The 17,057-nt window shown below is 49.2% G+C and overlaps 1 protein-coding gene across 1 annotated transcript; it reads right to left on the bottom strand.

Annotated features, from left to right (window-relative positions):
- Positions 1 to 925: 925 nt before the first annotated feature.
- Mpo (myeloperoxidase) lies at positions 926 to 10,661 on the bottom strand. Its single transcript, XM_085829247.1, has 13 exons — positions 10,646 to 10,661; positions 9,935 to 10,012; positions 9,682 to 9,775; positions 9,184 to 9,359; positions 8,632 to 8,755; positions 8,407 to 8,536; positions 8,117 to 8,323; positions 6,965 to 7,283; positions 4,497 to 4,657; positions 3,247 to 3,502; positions 2,781 to 2,951; positions 1,779 to 2,016; positions 926 to 1,130 (listed from the first exon to the last, which is right to left on the bottom strand). The coding sequence occupies exons 2-13, from the start codon at positions 10,008 to 10,010 to the stop codon at positions 926 to 928; spliced, it is 2,157 nt and encodes a 718-aa protein (XP_085685373.1). The 5' UTR covers positions 10,011 to 10,012; positions 10,646 to 10,661.
- Between the last annotated feature and the right edge of the window lie 6,396 nt (positions 10,662 to 17,057).

Here is a 17,057-nt window from a genome sequence, read left to right on the forward strand (position 1 = left end):
ACAAATGGACTAGCCAAAGGAGGGCACCCTAGAAAGCACAGACATACGGGCCACACTGGCACAAGTTCTCACACCAAAAGGTGCAACCCCATCACAGACACGGAACAAGATCCCCATCCACCATGTTTTATTAGTGTGAACCTCAGGTACAAATAGCACAGGAAGGCCAATGGCCTCCGTCCTTCTCCCAGCAGACTCCTGTGAATAGCAAGAGAAGAGAGTGAGGGAGAAGGAGAAATGGCCAGTTAAGCAGAGCTGGCCCAGAACTGTATCACAACCACACAGCCCAGCTTCTAGCTGCATCCTCTCCTCCAGAGGCCACCGCCTTGTTTCTGCCACCCAGAAGGTGATCGAGGATTTGGCATTCATCTTTGGTATTCATCTTTATTGTTTCTGCTTCCCATGGCTAGCACAGTGCCTAGCACATGGGAGCTGCTCCATGAGTGGAGAGTTGGAGGAGGCGATAGGCCGTCTAACAAGCCGTGGCTGCTTTCATTTATAAGGAAGGAAGAGAATTTATCCTTAGAATAATTTGGCCAAAGTCACACACAGTACTGTGCTACAGGGTGATGACTTGAACTTGGGCTGTCTGCTCACTGTCCCCACGTTCTTAATATTGTCGTAAGCAGTGAGCCCAGACTCATGTGATTGACAGGCACACAAGGCACATCAAACATTGCCCGTGCTCACAGACCAGGCACACATGAAATACTAGTTTATGTATGTTGCATATATATAGATGTGCACAAGTGTATATGCAAATATACTTGTGCACTCACAAGTGAATGTCCAGTCACTTCCCCCCACCTCCCCACTGTCACCCACAATATCCACAAAGATGGATTCACCCAGGGAAGAGAGTTCTCTGTGATTCCCACTAGCCAACCAGGTATACCCTTCTGTGTGCCAAGCCCTTACCCAACCTCTAGGTCTCCTTCCAGGAAGTCAGGTTCAGTTTAGGAAGGGTGTTACAGCTGACAAAGTCTCGGGGGTATGTGTTGGACATGAAGATGTTGTTCTTCGACACGGTGGTGATGCCAGTGTTGTCACAGATGATACGGGGCAAGGAGATGCTGGCCAAGGCCTGTCTCTGCTGTTTACTGAACACGCCTGGGTTCTCCCACCAAAACCTGCACGGGAGGGAGCATCGTGGACATTATGTCTGAGGAGGTCCCGAGTGAGGCTACCCAGGACATCCCCTGGCTTGAGCCGCCCCCTGAGTGTGAGGGGGCTTCAGAATATTCTTATCTACAGCACAGGAGAGCTCAGGTCGTGGGCAGTGCCCACTCAGCCCAGAAGACAGAAGCACAGCTGCTTGGGTCCCAGTCTGATGCGCGCACCCACGGGGTAAAAGAAAACCTGGGTGGCATTTGTGATGTGCTCATCTTGACTGGGACACCTTTTTACGATATTGCCAAAGATGTAATGCAAGCTAGGTAAGAACTAGACACGGAGATGCCAAGATCGTGATGAAATGACGTGAAAGGGGGTCAGCGGGAGACTTTTGGAACTTTTCCATGGTAACTGACATCTCCACAGTAGCACTGAGAAACCCAGAGAACGTATTAAGAGTGGCATTTTTGGGACCAGCAAGATGGTTCAGTGGGCAAAGGCACGTACCACCAAGGCTGAGAACTTGACTACCATCCCTAGACCAGACATGGTGGAACCAACTCACAGATAAGTTGTTCTCTAAGCGCCGTCTGACTGCTGTGGTGCGCATGCACCCCCTCCCGGCCCCACAGTTGTGGCACCCTGCTTTCCCACAGCTTCCTTACCGATCACCATCACGTAGCTTCCTAAACTGAGTGCCAATGAGGCAGGCAAGGAGCTGGCCTACACGGCCATTGGGCTCCAGGGGCTCGGACACACCGCCCATCCAGATGTCAATGTTGTTGGGCGTGCCATATTGTGCCATCAGCTTCCGTGCCAACTCCAGGTTCTTCAGCACCGTGCCGAGCTCACCCACTGTGCTGGGCTGTGGAAGCCCACAAAAGCGTCTCCAGGCATTGTATCCTGCATTGGGTCAGAGAACAGGTAGCTATAAATGGACCCCTCTCCTGCCGGCTAGGAGTACTGGGAAGGGCAGGAAAGAATACACAGATGTTCAAAAGCCCATCTCAGTACACAAGGCCGTAAGCAGAATGGATCCCTGAATGATTGGCTCAGGCCAAAGTAGGCAGCTGGGCTCCTCCAGACCTCTCACTCTTTTCCTCTCTCTCTCTCCTACCCTGGCCAGCCCTGTATTACCACAAATCCCGCCAGACTCAAGCACGGAAACAGCACATTGTCCCTTAGAGCAGCGGCCTAATGTATCTGTCTCTGACTCAGAGAATGAAAAACGTTTCCCGGAGGCGTGGCCACTTGTGCTACTCCACAACACAGGCACCGGGCTTTTGGGTTCCGCTGATCCCCTTAGGTCCAACCTCCACGTCTCTCACTGACGTGGCTACCGCACCGAGCCAGGCTCTGAATCGCTCTAAGCCCTAGTTTCCTCGTCAGTAAAACTGACAGTGGTACTCTTCCACCCGCGAGTTCATGAATGAGTCAGAACGTGTTAACGATGGAGGCAGACTTCCAGATCGTGGGATGATTTTCAGCTGCTACGCGGGTTGCAAAAGTCCAGCTTGTGAAGAAGCCAAGAGAGGCCGAACTTAGGCCACCAGGGGCTGGAAAAGGCAGCGCCTAGCCCCAGGTGCATCCTGAAAACTGGAAAAGGACCCCTGAGCAAGAAGGGGAGCTGCCTGGGAGGTGGGATGGGGCTGTGGCTGGCCTCTCACCTGGGAGGCCGTGATCCCGGCTGCGCTGCATGTTAAGAGCAGGCAAATCCAGTCCTATCCTCATGACTTGCTCAAACAGTCGCTCCCGGATCTCGTCCACCACAATTTGATTCTGGCGATTCAGTTTGGCAGGAGTAGCCATGAGGCCTCGGAGGATGGGGTCAATGCCACCTGAGGATAGGAGACCAGAGTGAAAGGAAAGGTTGGTTCTCTTACTAGGAGAACACACAGTGGAGTCAGGGCTGGTCCAAGTGGAATCGTAGGGATCAGAGAGAAGCTACAAGCTCATGCAACAATTGAAGGGTTGGGGGAGGGTTCACAAGGTTGGGATGCGCTAGCCTTCTGGGTCAATGAAAGTGGAAATCAAGACTGGGTTCCCCAAGATGAAAAAAGACCTCTCCCTAGCCTAGGTCTCTGCAGCCACCATCCCATCATTAGCTGCTGGCTTTTCTTAGGTTCCATTCACCTTCCAGCACGACTCTCCAGCTGGCAAAAAAGACCTTGCTGAGTGGGACTCGGGGGTTGGGCCCTGTGGGCTGGTACTGATTGTTCAGGCGGAACATGAAGGGTTGGATGAGGGTGTGGCCATAACGGAAAGCATTTGTGAAGACATTGGCGATTCGAGGGTCTACTGAGTCGTTGTAGGATCGGTACTGGGGTAGGTACTTCTTCATGGCTGCTGGCCCCAACACCAAGGGCAGGTAGTCCCGGTATGTGATGATCTAAAACAAAGTCACTTTGTGTTAGATGTCTATTTGTTCCTCCCTGTGGTCTCCAGCTTGGGGGAATTGCCCCTACCTGGCTAGGATCAGGGGTTGATTTTAACAGGACATAAATAGAACTCACCTCAGGTCATTTATTAAACTCTCTGAACCACAAATGTAAACAAGGAATAATTCTCTCTCTCTTTCTCTCTCTCTCTCTCTCTCTCTCTCTCTCTCTCTCTCTCTCTCTCTCTCTCTCTCTGGATTAAACAAAATGTCTTGTCAGTCATTGTAATATCCCCCGTGTCTTTAAGGTATTAGCGGTCCCATTTCTCCTCGAGAGCCAGGGAAGTTGAAATTACTGAGATTATTCACAGTGTCCAGCAATAGACTAGCACACAGTAGGGCTCAGTACAGGTTTATAGACAGAGGGATGGCAGAGGTCTGCTCCAGTGCGATGTCCCCCAGAGGCTGTGAGACAGTGTCACTCTGGACCCAAGGCTAGAATTGCCTCTGAGACCAAAGTGAATCCCTCTTGTGGGTGTGCGTGTCGGTCAAAACCCCATGCTCAGCACTAACCACGCCCCCTCCCTAAAGTCTAGGGAGTGTGTGTCTGTGTGTGTGTGTGTGTGATATGCACGAATGTTTACATTCTTGGGAAAATAGGGGTCATGAAAACATCAAAAACCAGATGGAGGAGCCCTGCCCCGGGGGGCGGGGGGCGGGGGGCAGGGAATGCTCAAGATGATGACAGTGGGTAAAAGAGCCAACCGTGACTCTGGTGCTTCCGCTTAAGACCCTCTCAACTCCTCAGGCCCTCAGGAAGGAAGAGGGCCGGGGAGACAGGAGGAAGGGATGTGCACTCGCCAAGCAGCTCATGTCTGCCGGGCGTTTTCATTTCGCTCCTTTGAGCCTCTTATGAATAAAAGAAGCCAATGTTCAGGAGAGATTTAAAAAAAAAAAAAAAACTGCCCAAGAACACTTGGCCAAGATGTGTTAGGACACAGCCTACCTGGACCATGGCCCCCACGATCTTCCGGGCCTCCTGGTAGAGCTTCTCCCCATTCCATCGAGGATTCAGGCGCTTGAGCTGTGTGGCCAGCCGGTTATGCTCTCGAACAAAGAGGGTGTGCATGGAGGTGAGCTCCGGCATCTCGCTGGAGCGCATGTCCCCTGAGGGAAGCAAAGCCTTTGTCACCTTTATGGTCTCCATCATCTCCTGACCAGCAAAGAGCTTCAGTGGCCCTCACGTGCCTGTTCTCCACCTACTCCCACACACCAGACTCAAGTGTGAGCCACAGGCTGACATAAGAGCTCAGGGACACTGTAGTACTCCCTGCAGCCTTACCCAATAGCCATGACATTTGACTTGTCACCTGCCTGGAGCAGACCTTAGGCACAAGATCCTTAGGCACAAGGCCAAGCCCTGTGTCTTTCTGTATTTTGCCATTTACTACATACACACATGTACACATACTACACACATATGCACACATACTAAACACATACATATACATTATATATGCATGTACACACACTATACACATACATACTATACACACACATAATAACATATACACATACTACATACACATACTATACATACACACATACATACACATGCATACACACTACACAGACATACAGACATATTACACACACATACTACACATACATATATGCATGCATACATGCATACATACATACATACATACATACATACCTGCATACATACATACTATACACACATACACTATTACACACACATACTACACATACATATATGCATGCATGCATACATACATACATACCTGCGTACATACATACTATACACACATACACACACACTACACAATACATGAACACTCCCAAGAGCAAGTACTCATTGGCACAAGCCAAAAAGTAATACGCATGTTTTCTGCTCAAATTGGATCAACCTCAGAAGCCTTCTCAAAACAGGACCCCAAACCCTCTACTATTTGAAGACAGTTGTCATTATTACTCTCACTATAAGCCACTGTACATCCTGTCATGGTGGGAAGAGGGCACAGAATGTGTACATCCATACCTAAGACTATTCAAGGAAATGAAGTCCCCGATTCCTCTAGTGCTCCATAAACCTTCAACAGGGAAGGCCAGAAGGTGGGGCCCAGGGCCTTTGCTGCAAGACACTGACTGGGCTCAGCCCTTGCCAACTTAGAAAGAAAATTCTGAGAGGAAAAGATATTCCTGAGAGTAGCTTCTCCACCCCATGAGTAACCAGAGGTCATGACTAGTCCAGAAGAGAGCAGGGTCTCCCTTAGGAGACACACCCTTGCATTGACCTTGGCTGCCCTGCCAGGGGACCCAAGGAGAGACCACCTGGACCCCTAGAAGGGAAGGGAGGTGCAAGAAGAGACTTCTCCCGCTGTGTGTGGGCTTGATGGTACACGTGAGCCTCCCAACACTTGACAGGCTAAGATAGGAAGATTGAGGAATGTTTGAAGCTAGCCTGGGCTTCAAAGCAAGTACCAGACCTGCTAAGGCTAGCTATAACCCAGTCTAAAATCACAGAGAGGTGTGGGGGAGAGGCGTCAATTTCTGGGTGTGACCACAACCCCTGCCCCAATCCTATCCCCAAACTGCCAAACATCTCTCCTTTTGAAATCCCACCTTCTGTCTTTCTAAAAAACCAAAAAGCCCACGGAGTGACACAATCTACTAGAATTTTCTGAGGTGAAGAAAACAACCACTTCTTTGCCCATGGACTACTGAGCCCTTAAAATGCAGTTACTGCAGAAACTTTTAATTTAATTTAAAATTATTTATGTATTCTTTCCTCCTCCTCCTCCTCCTCCTCCTCCTCTTCTTTTTTCAAGACAGGGTCTCACTATCACTCTATAGCCCTGGCATCTCTTATCACAAGCCCGCATGCTGCTCACATACAGGCTGTGTTCTCACTCTGTAGACCAGGCTGGCCTTGAACTCTCACTAAGAGCCTCATGCCTCTACCTCCCAAAGACTGGGATTAAAGGTGTGAGCCAGTACTCCCTGCTACAAAGAACTTAAATTGAAATAACCACATGTGGCTACTAGCTCCAGATTGGACAGGATGGTTCTAAAAGATGAGGATGCCATATTCCTCTCTGTCACTTTTAGTTCTCTGTCCCTTGTGGACATAGACTTGGCTCTCTCTTTTTCCACAGTCTACAGGAGGGAGAAGTCAGAGAAAGCTGGATCAATAATAGAGGGTCCTTAGCAGCCCTGTGACTCCATCTTCAGTTGATGGATGGAGGATTTTTTTTTTGTATGCTTATGTGGTTTCATTTTTGCTGCTATTTTCCTTTCTGTCTCTGTCCAACTCGTTACCAAGACAACCAGACTAATAATTTGTTGAGACCAGCATCTCTTATCACAAGCCCGCATGCTGCTCACATACAGGCTGTGTTCTCACAAGCTGGAAACAGCTCTACGCCACTCTAGTTCAGTCCCCGGGCTGACCTGCCAGAAAACAAGGAATGCGGGCGGAGCGGTTGGTGAGGAGGCAGGGGTCATCGTGCAGGCTATCGAAGGGCATCAGGGCCCTGCCATTGTCTTGGAATTGTGTATTGACAGCCAGCAGCCCCAGCTGGTTGGTGAGGTTGCGCAGATTCCTGGCTAGGGGGTCTTCGCTGCCGTACACCCCGCTGGCGTCCACGAAGGAAGTGAGCGCGTTGATCTGGTTGCGAATGGTGATGTTGTTCCTGGTGCATGCCGGGCAGGAGCGGAAGAAGGGGATGCAGTCCTTTTGGTTCTTGATTCGAGGGTCATTGGGTGGGATCTACAGCACAGAGAGAAGCTAGGCTGGCTTCTGTGGGTTGGGAGAGCGGGCATTTGTAACTTACACCCTGCAGAAGAGAACTCTGGCCCCCTGGAGCGGCAGGGAGGCTCTCAAGGTTCCATAGAATTACTGGGGCTCAGTCAGCAAAGAGACTGAGGTTTAAGGGTGACAAAGAATTCACTGAACTGGAATGGAGAGAGCCTTTTGGGGTTGGGCAAGGCCACTTGGACCCCTCTTCACTATGCCTCTTAATCCTCTTCTTGCCTGTGTCTGCCTTTTCCTCTCTGTTCTGTCACCCTGGCCCTGTCAGACCCCTGGCCCTTTATCTCCTCAATCTCTGCCTTTCTTTTTCTCCACACTTTCCCCCCTACACAGAAGGTGCCTCAACCCTGACCCTGAGTATGGGGCAACCCAAACACACACACACACATACACATACACACACACACACACACACACAGAGTGAAGCAGGGTTAGGGGAGCGCCCATAGGGGAAAGAGAGAGTGAGAACAGGCCAGTGCCCGTACATCGGGAGTGTGAAGAAGACAAGTCAGGTCCTCATCCCAGAATTCTCCCAGCCTCACAAAGAACCAGTCACCCCATCACACAGAGCGATGCTAAGTTCAGGGTGCATATCAGGGTGCATATCAGGTTCCTTGAGTTGACAGCTGGCTCTGCTGAGGGAGCCAAGTATTGACTCTGGACCCAGGAGTGAGGGCCAGCCTTGCTCAGGGGCTAGAGAGGAACTAGAACTCAGAAGGGGCACCGTCACTAATGTAAACCACCTTCCCTCTCTTCAGACACAGACCCTGATGGATGGAAAGAGGCAGCACCTTGAGGGGGAAGCAGGGTGGCTGCTGCAGGCAGCTGGTCTCACAGTTGAGGCCGGTGAAGAAGGAGAACCGGGTAGCTGGCTCTGGAGTCAAGGTGATGTCATGATCCAGAAACTGTCCCCACTGCATGAACATGAGTGCGCGCTCCTGGTCCTTGGTCAGCTGATCGTTGGGGAAGCGCACGATGGCATTGGAGACCTGGCGAGCCTGCAGCAACAACAGGAGTCATTGGATGCCTAGGTCCTGCACATAAGCTTAGCTGGGCTCACCTCCCTCTACTGGACACTCACCAGGGGCACCTTGAAGCCATTGCGATTGACTCTGGGCGTCCAGCCGAAGGGCATGGAGACGCCATCTTCATACTCGGCAGGCAACCAGCGCACGAAGGCGCGGTTGGAGGCCCCCAGAGTGGGGCTTCGTCTAGAGGGAAGCACAGAGCTCTGGCCCAATGGGTTGCCACAGGCAAGACCTGGACCCCCTACACCACACAACCCTGATCTACCCTGGGCCCACACCTGTTGTTGCAGTGTCCAGTGATGGTGCGATACTTGTCATTCGGTGGGCATGTCACCCCCACGTCCTGATAGGCGCAGCCACTTGACACAGACAACAGATTCAGCTGAGCAGGTGTCAACACATCTGTGAGAGTGAGCCATGATCTTAGATCCGAGCCTTCCCCCACCTCATTTCCTATGCTAGGCAACCTGGGGCTGAGTAGTCCAGTGAGGGTGATGGGGGGGGGGCAGCTCAGAGGCCCTGAGACTCCTTAGACCAGTGGTTCTCAAGATTGCTAATGCTGAGAGATCCCTTAAGCCAGTTTCTCATGGGGTGAACAGAACTATAAAATTACTTTTCTTGCTACTTCATAACTGTAATTTTGCTACTGAGATGAATCGTAATGTTAAGACCTGTGTTTTCCTATGGTCTTAGGTGGACCCATGTGAGAGGGTCGCTGGACGTATCTGAAGAGGTCGCGACCCACACGTTGAGAACCACTGCCTTGGATGAAGGCTTGGAGGCAGAAGTTGCTGGGGGAGGAGGTGGTAGCACAAGAGGAGTTAGAGTACCTGTAACATTGAAAGGCCGTGGCCACAGGGGCTGCAGCTTCCTCTTCAACAGGTCTAGGGCCACATGTAGATAATCAGCAGCCCTCACAGCTGTTCTGGTGCCCGCCACCGGCTGCTTGAAGTAAAACAGGAGCTCCATGGGGCTGGCAGAGCCGCTTTGGAGGCTCCGCTTGACGCTGTTTAGACAAGAGAGGGCCAGAGAAGGGGGACAGAGACACTCAGCAAAGGCCAGCCTGCGGTGAGCAGGCAGGAAGAACTCTGGAGAGAGCCACAGAGGAGCAGTGCATTTCTTTTGTCAAAAGGACATGGACCTGGATGTCCAGACAGAAAGCAAGGCCATTGAAGATGTTCTGACAGCCAGAAACTCAAGTAGAGGCAGACCAGGTACGGTTTCACCTGTAGGCCCTCATCCTTTCTACAACCCCCACACTGCGCGCCCTTTCTCCAGAAGACTTGAAGCAGTTTTGCCCAGGGCCACACAGGGCCTGGCACCCTCACCTTTCTCTCCGCTCCTTGTAGGCTCTGTCCACTAGCTGCTTGGCCTCTTCCATACAGCTCAGCACCACTGAATTCTCCACTTCCCCCAGGAGAGCTGCCCAGAGCATATATCATAAGGTCAGGGCTGGCCCCAAAGCCCTACATCAGGCCCCAAAGCAAAGGAGGCCTATCCAGGGAAAGGGGAGATGCTGGGCTGAGAATCCCCACCCCCTACCCCCCACCCCTCAATCCACCCTCCTTTTGGCACTATCACCTGGGGTGGCACCATTGGAGGTCTGAAGCATGGCCAGAGGGGCCAGGAGGCCTGCCAAGGCCAAGAGTAGCTTCATCTCTGCAAGACAAAAAACAGGGGGCTGGGGAGTTGGCTCAGTGGTTAAGAGTGCCGACTGCTCTTCCAAAGGTCACGAGTTCAAATCCCAGCAACCACATGGTGGCTCACAACCATCCGTAACAAAATCTGATGCTCTCTTCTGGAATATCTGAGGACAGCTACAGTGTACTTACATATAATAAATAAATAAACCTTTTAAAAAAAAAACAAAATAAGACAAAAAACAAAAACCTCAGCTCAGGAAGTATCCAGAGCTTTTGAAAAAAGAGAGGTTTTACAATTCTCCTCCTCCCAAGCCCCCTCCTCTCCCCTTCATAGTGGGCCTGGTCTATGACGACAGCCTCTAGGAGAAAGAGGTGTACAACCCAAGACCCCCTCCATTATAGTCCCCAGTCCCCAAGAGCTCAACTCCACCACTTACCTGACACTGTCAACTCCTCTCACTGACAACGGGTTTTTATGCCTGGGACATAAAAGCTGGGGGCGGGCTGACCTAAAAAGAGATGGACCTATCCCAAGACTAGACTCTCCTCCCCCACTGGGGTTAGGGGTGCACAGAGAGGGGTCCATGAAGGGGGGGTGGTGGACAAAGGAATGGATCAGAGCTTCTCCCAGAGAGCACAACCAACCAACCCCTCAAAGTGTTGGTTAAACTCAGTGTCCCAATTCCTTTGAAAGAACCAAAATTCAGGGAGCTAAAGCTGAGAAGTTATGGGGAGTAGCGTAGCCCCATGGAGAGAGGGGAGGGTCACAGGGAAAATGTAGCAATGCTTGATCCCCTTGAGGGCCTCAAAGTCACCCCCACTCCAACCCTGGTGAGGACCCCCCACCCCCCAGCTCTCAGTGGGGCTGAGGAGACAGGAAATCTGGCTGGAGACAGTTAGGCTTCTCAGGAAGGAGGGTCCTGGGGGCTCCAGGCTCGGGACAAAGGCAACTTCCTCTCTCTCTCCACAGCCCCTTCCTCTTATCTTCAGGCAGAGAAGGACCCAGAGCTGATTTCGGAGCAGGCAGAGCTGGCTGTGGTTAATGGTCAGTTGGTGAAGCAGCCCAGGGCTTGTCTGTTAGGAAGGTTCAGGTTAAAGATGGTTATGAAATATAAAAGGAGGCATTCTCCCCCAAGGAAGGCAAACCACTCTCAATCAGGAACAGTCCCATGCCTGCCTACCTCCGGAGACCCGGGGCAGGACTACTTTGGTCATCTCCTATGGATCACACTTGTCTATGCTCAGATCCCATCTTGGCTAAGGAGCAAGGGACAAAGCCACACTCACACATCTTCCCACTGTGCCCTGGGTCCTATCACCTGGGAAACAGATCCCAGACTCAGGAGAAAGAAATCACGTATTCTTCCGGTCTTGCTTTTTGTGAACTCCCCGACAAGTAGCTTTTTGAGAGTTGGAGTCTAGAATGTTAAAGCTTTCGAGAATACTTTTTGAGTCTACAGGTTAACATATTTTCATTAATTAGAACCCGCAGGACAAGAATAAGCAAGAGATAAAAATAAATTGAGCCTCAAGTGCTGGCCCAGCCTTAGCTGAATAGCTAACTTGAAGCCAGCCTGACTTACGGGAGACCTTGTCTCAAAATAAAACAAATTAAATAGAAACTACTTATAACTACTTATAACCAGGTGATTCTTTTTCAAGATTTGTCATTTTGTTTCACACAAATCAGCAGCAAGAAAGAATAAAATTTCCCATAATCCCAGTACTCACCAATACTTTAATGATTGACTATCTTTTGTATAGAAATAATATTTGTTTTAAAAGACTATTAAGGATAATTTTAGCAGGGCAGTGGTGGCGCACGCCTTTAATCCCAGCACTTGGGAGGCAGAGGCAAGGAGATCTCTGTAAGCTGGAGGCCAGCCTGGTCTACAGAGTGAGTTTAGGACAGCCAGTGATACACAGAGAAACCCTGTCTCAGGAGAGGGAAGGAGGGAGGGAGGGAGGGAGAGAGAGAGAGAGAGAGAGAGAAAGATCTATCATCTAATTATCTACCTATCTATCTATCTATCTATCTATCTATCTATCTATCTATCTATGCCAAGATCTTATAACATTGCCCAGGCTGATCTTGAACTTGAGCTCCTTTTGAACTTGTATCAGCCTCTGGATTACCAGGATCTTGAACAAATGCTGCCACCTCGCCCAGCACAACCTCTTACAGGACTCAAGAGTTTAGTCCACACACCTCCTTGTCAATGCATTTGCATTTGTTTCATTTTTAAAGTTGGTTTCATTGTATGTATTTAGTCCTCCGCTGGAGGTGCCTGCACCTGCACAGAGTTGTCAGAGGCCAGATCGCAGGAGTCGGCTCTCTTTTTGGTGCAGGTGGTTTTGGTGAATCAGCTCTCTGACATCTTTTGTTTCAGTCCTTTTTGTTTGTTTGTTTTGAGACAGAGTATTTCTATAGAGTCCTAGTTGTTTTGGAATTCACTATGTAAACCAGGCTAGCCTCCAGCTTATAGAGATCTATCTGCCTCTTCTTCCCAGTGCTGGGATGTAAAGGTTTGCACCACCATGGCAGACACCATTGGCTTTATTTTGACGCTTGCAGATTTTGTATGAACAATGTATGTGCTTTATAAACTAACCCTTTCTCGTTACATACTTGGATTGTTTCCAGTTTTCACTGCTATGGACAATATTTGGAGAAACATCTTTGGAGTTAAATCTCTAGTCACATCTTTGGTTGTGTCCTTAGGCAAGAAATCTCAGTCGGGGGCAGTTCTGCTTGCTTCTAATCCCAGCACTGGGTATACAAGGCAAGTGATGCTGATCTTGAAGCCAGCCTATTTGAGACAGAACAAGACTCAGTCTCAATTTTTTTTTCTCAAAATATCTTAGTAAAAATTGGGCTTGCGGGGGCTGGAGAGATGGCTCAGCGGTTAAGAGCACCGATGCTCTTCCAAAGGTGCTGAGTTCAAATCCAGGCAACCACATGGTGGCTCACAACCATCCTAACAAGATCTGACTCCCTCTTCTGGAGTGTCTGAAGACAGCTACAGTGTACTTATATATAATAAATAAATAAATCTTTAAAAAAAATAAAAATAAAAAAAAATTGGGCTTGCACAATTTTAAGGCTTCAGAATGTATTGCCGAATGCCCCTCGTGAGGTCTACATGCCTTCTTTCCAGCAGCGAAGCGTGACAGCACTTGCTCCCAACTCCCTTCCTCAGGCCTTTTGAAGTGATTGGAAGGAAGAAACATTTAACAGCTTAAAAAACAAAACAAAAACAAAACAAAACCCTACCAGAGATAGTAAAAAGAAAGTCCAACAAGGAAATGCTGTTGCCAAGATACCGTGCGGCACAGTTCAGAATAATCTGTCAGGCTCCCTGACTTCCAAGCCAAGCAGATCTCTGCAGCTGACCTTTGTCGGTGACTTAATTTATGGATATTTATTAAGTCCTTGCATATGCTGTGCTTTGGGCAACAGTGGACAGGGAATTACTTGCTGGAGCCAAGTATGGGCCCTATCTTTAAGGCGCTCCCAAGGAGGAAGCCAGAAGGTAGACAATGCTGACGATGCTGTTATACACCTGCACAAAGTGTCACACCTACACACCTGGCACACCCCACAGATTGTCACAGCACTTGGGTCAACTGGGACTCAGGGAGACCCCCCCAAAAAAAAGACTTCCTTGAACAATCTATGTTTTAGATGTGCTGTTGGATGATGTTTGGAATGATCAAAGAAACACAAATTGGGAAAGACATTCCCTAAACACCAGATACCATTCAGATTGTTTCAGCGCTGGGGCAGAGTGGCGCATGGTTAGGTCGAGGAGACAACGGGGCCCAATCCTCTTTTGAATGTGTGTCCTTAAGGGCCCAGGGAGCCAGAGAGTGTAAATCACCCAAGCAACGCCGGGCAAGACAGAGATTGCAGACCCAGAAGCTGAAAACACTGTGAATTCTCACCAGTTGGGATGCTGCCCTGCCTTTCCATAGGCAGTAAGCAGCAAGGAATGTTGAGAAAGAGAAATCAAAGCTGTAGTTCTCTACCCATGGGAGGGGTGAATTCTCAAACAGAAGCCTGTCTAACCTCCTCAGGGTTAAGGTTGTGGGCCTGAGTGGGCACAGGGGCCAGAGATGCTTTGTGACTTTCCAATGATCCTGACCATTTGACCCTGCCACATTTGTGGCCACTGGAAGGCCAGCAGCTTCCCTTATCTGTTCTCTGTTTCTCCCTCACCTAGCTAAGCCCTATGTGTGTTTGAGGCTCAGAGGCCTCTGAGAACTTGGGACATCTGAAGGAAAGATGACTCCCTAAAAAGAGGTTCCAAACAAGCATTGCCCCAACAGTCAAGCCTCAGCCCCCTGCCCCAGGGAACATCTCTGAAGGGTACCCCGGGAACTTCCACATCTCCAGACTACAGCCATCATGGAAGGGAATACCCTACACCGTACACACAGCTCTGCTTCCCCTTTTCCCTACTGAGCTCTCCCAAAACACCATAGGCCTTAGGGTTTAGCCCAGCTTCCTGTGTGATAACCGAACAGCTACTGGTTGCAAAAGATTGCTCTTTCTCAACTCTATTTAGGAAACAGTTCAGTTGGAATTAGAGGTGTTGGAGTCCAAGGGTTGCCTCACAAACCACTCGAACACCAATCTCAGATAGGGATAGTTTATTGAGTCTTCTCCCCAGAATTGATCACTCAGGGCCTCAGGAGCTAACTGCAATGCTCAGCTAGAATCCTGTAGAGTATTCAAGACTGAAATCCACAAATATCTATTTCAACGATCAGGATTTATGAATAGAGGATTTCGTTAGGAACGTGTCTTTGCTGTACACTTATCCTGTTCCCATTGGTGGAAGTACTCAACTGTGGCAGGGGACTTGTCTTGCCTAACATTCATGTCTTAATTTGCCAACCAGGATATTTGTTACCCACACATATGTCTCTTTCTGCCAAGTAGGATGTCAAGTCCCAGGGAGGTCTTGGGAACTTAAACTTTTATTTGACCCCTTACTCCATATGGAAGTCTTATTCTAAATAGCTTTTGATATTGGTGCAGATGTCTCCCTTATGTTGGGGTCCATTCCAGGGGCAGCTTATAGCAGCAAAAATTATAAAAGCAGGAAGTACTGCTGGGCAGTTGTTGGGGGTCCAAGCTCATTGTGGCTAGCTCTATGAAGCTGTTCTAACTGACTTCTATTGTGATTGGTTTCCAACAGCACAAAACATAACAGAATATGCCATCAATATGGACATGAGAAAGGTTCTTAGTAACAGCAGTAACAACATAAGAGAAATTTCCTTATAACAGTAGTAACTCAGCTATTGGATGGATCAAAGGGCCCCCAATGGAGGAGCTAGAGAAAATACCCAAGGAGCTAAAGGGATCTCCAACCATATAGGTGGAACAACATTATGAACTAACCAGTACCCTGGAGCTCTTGACTCTAGCTGCATATATATCAAATGATGGCCTAGTCGGCCATCACTGGAAAGAGAGGCCCATTGGACTTGCAAACTTTATATGCCCCAGTACAGGGGAACGCCAGGGCCAAAAAGTGGGAGTGGGTGGGTAGGGGGGGTGGGGGGAAGGGTATGGGGGACTTTTGGGATAGCATTGGAAATGTAAATGAGGAAAATACCTAATTAAAAAAAATAACAGTAGTAACAGCACAAAATGGCAGGCTAGATAGGTAACAGTGACCTAGGCCTTAACAAGGTCCCTGTGTGTGTGTGTGTGTGTGTGTGTGTGTGTGTGTGTAAGAAGTATCTCCAGCTATGGAAACTGGAGACCAGGCAGTGACATTGGGGGTGCAGACACACCAAGATTGATCTTGCCTTGATTTTCTTCAAAATCTTTCAGTGAAGGTTTTAAATTACACAGGGGGCTGAGGATATAGCTCGTTTGGTAGAGTGCTTGCCTAAAATGCAAGAGGCCAGGGATCAGTCCCCATCACACCATAAACATAGAACGATGCACCTATGATGCCAGCGCTTAGAAGACAGAGACAGAAACTCAAGATCATTCTTGACTACATAGCAGGGTCGAGGCCAGCGGGGATACAAGAAACCCTAGGTCCAAAAAAAAAAAAAAAACCCTACAGACAAGATTACCCTTCCCCTTACACAGGGTTGCGGTGACACTTCCAACTTTGATCCCTCTCCTCTCTTTAAGCATAAACACTTTGGCCAGCTTGTATTGGTCTCTCCAAACCATTCACCTTATCTTCACTCCTTTGTGGATCTGTGAGGAATACTTTCCATAACTGATGTCGCTCTATGCACATTGCTCAGGGACATGCTTCTTTCACCCAACAATACATTTTGGCTGAGAGTGTAGTTCAGCGGTGGAGCATTTGCCTGAACAAAGCCCTGGGCTCATTCTTCATCGTGGAGGACACTATTTCTCTTATGCTACTTAAAAAGTCATTTAGCATGCACAAGCTCAAGCCAGATAAAATCCCAGCATGGGGAGACCGGGAGAAGAGCCCAAGTCCAGCCTCTAGCTGCTGTTGCAGGGAGACAGGGAGTACAGTGGGTAATTTTGGCTACACCACTCTGTGTTCTCAGCTGGTTTGCAGGCACACACCTGTCCAGGAGCTATCTTGGATCTGCAGATGAAAGACACACACACACACACATTCGCTCATTTTAAAACTGCTTTATTGGCTCTGTGGCTGGGCTCTTCTAAGACTTCCGTAGCTAGCATGCCCTTACCTTTATTCCTAGCTCAATAATCTCTAAATCTGCCCTCAACTTAGTTGCCTTTGGTGAAGCCCATTGGTCTTGCTGCACTCGACACTTTTGGGCTGCCCTTCCATGGGCCACATTCTTTTTCTGCCTACATTTTGAAAGATCTCCCCTATAGCTCTGAGTCTGTTCACTCTCTCTCTCTCTCTCTCTCTCTCTCTCTCTCTCTCTCTCTCAAGTATCTCAATTCTCCTCCTCCTGCCATCTCCTCTCTCCTAGCCTGCAGGAACCTGGAAGTCCTGCCTCTTTCTTTCTACCCAGCCATTGGCTACTGGCATCTTTATTGATAGATCAAAAAACAACTGGGGGCGAGGACCTTCAGCCTA

Source organism: Mus caroli, unplaced genomic scaffold (assembly GCF_978045245.1).
Source record: "Mus caroli unplaced genomic scaffold, Mus_caroli_1 scaffold_13, whole genome shotgun sequence".
Taxonomy (NCBI): Eukaryota; Metazoa; Chordata; class Mammalia; order Rodentia; family Muridae; genus Mus; species Mus caroli.

Bases quoted from the DNA above. Each gene is read 5' to 3' on its own strand.
- Mpo (XM_085829247.1), bottom strand. From the start codon at position 10,010: ATGAAGCTACTCTTGGCCTTGGCAGGCCTCCTGGCCCCTCTGGCCATG. The intron at 8,756-9,183 runs GTACTCTAACTC...TCACTCTCACAG, and splicing joins ACGGCCTTTCAATGTTACAG to ATGTGTTGACACCTGCTCAG. The intron at 8,537-8,631 runs GTGTGGGCCCAG...GCTTCCCTCTAG, and splicing joins ACTGGACACTGCAACAACAG to ACGAAGCCCCACTCTGGGGG.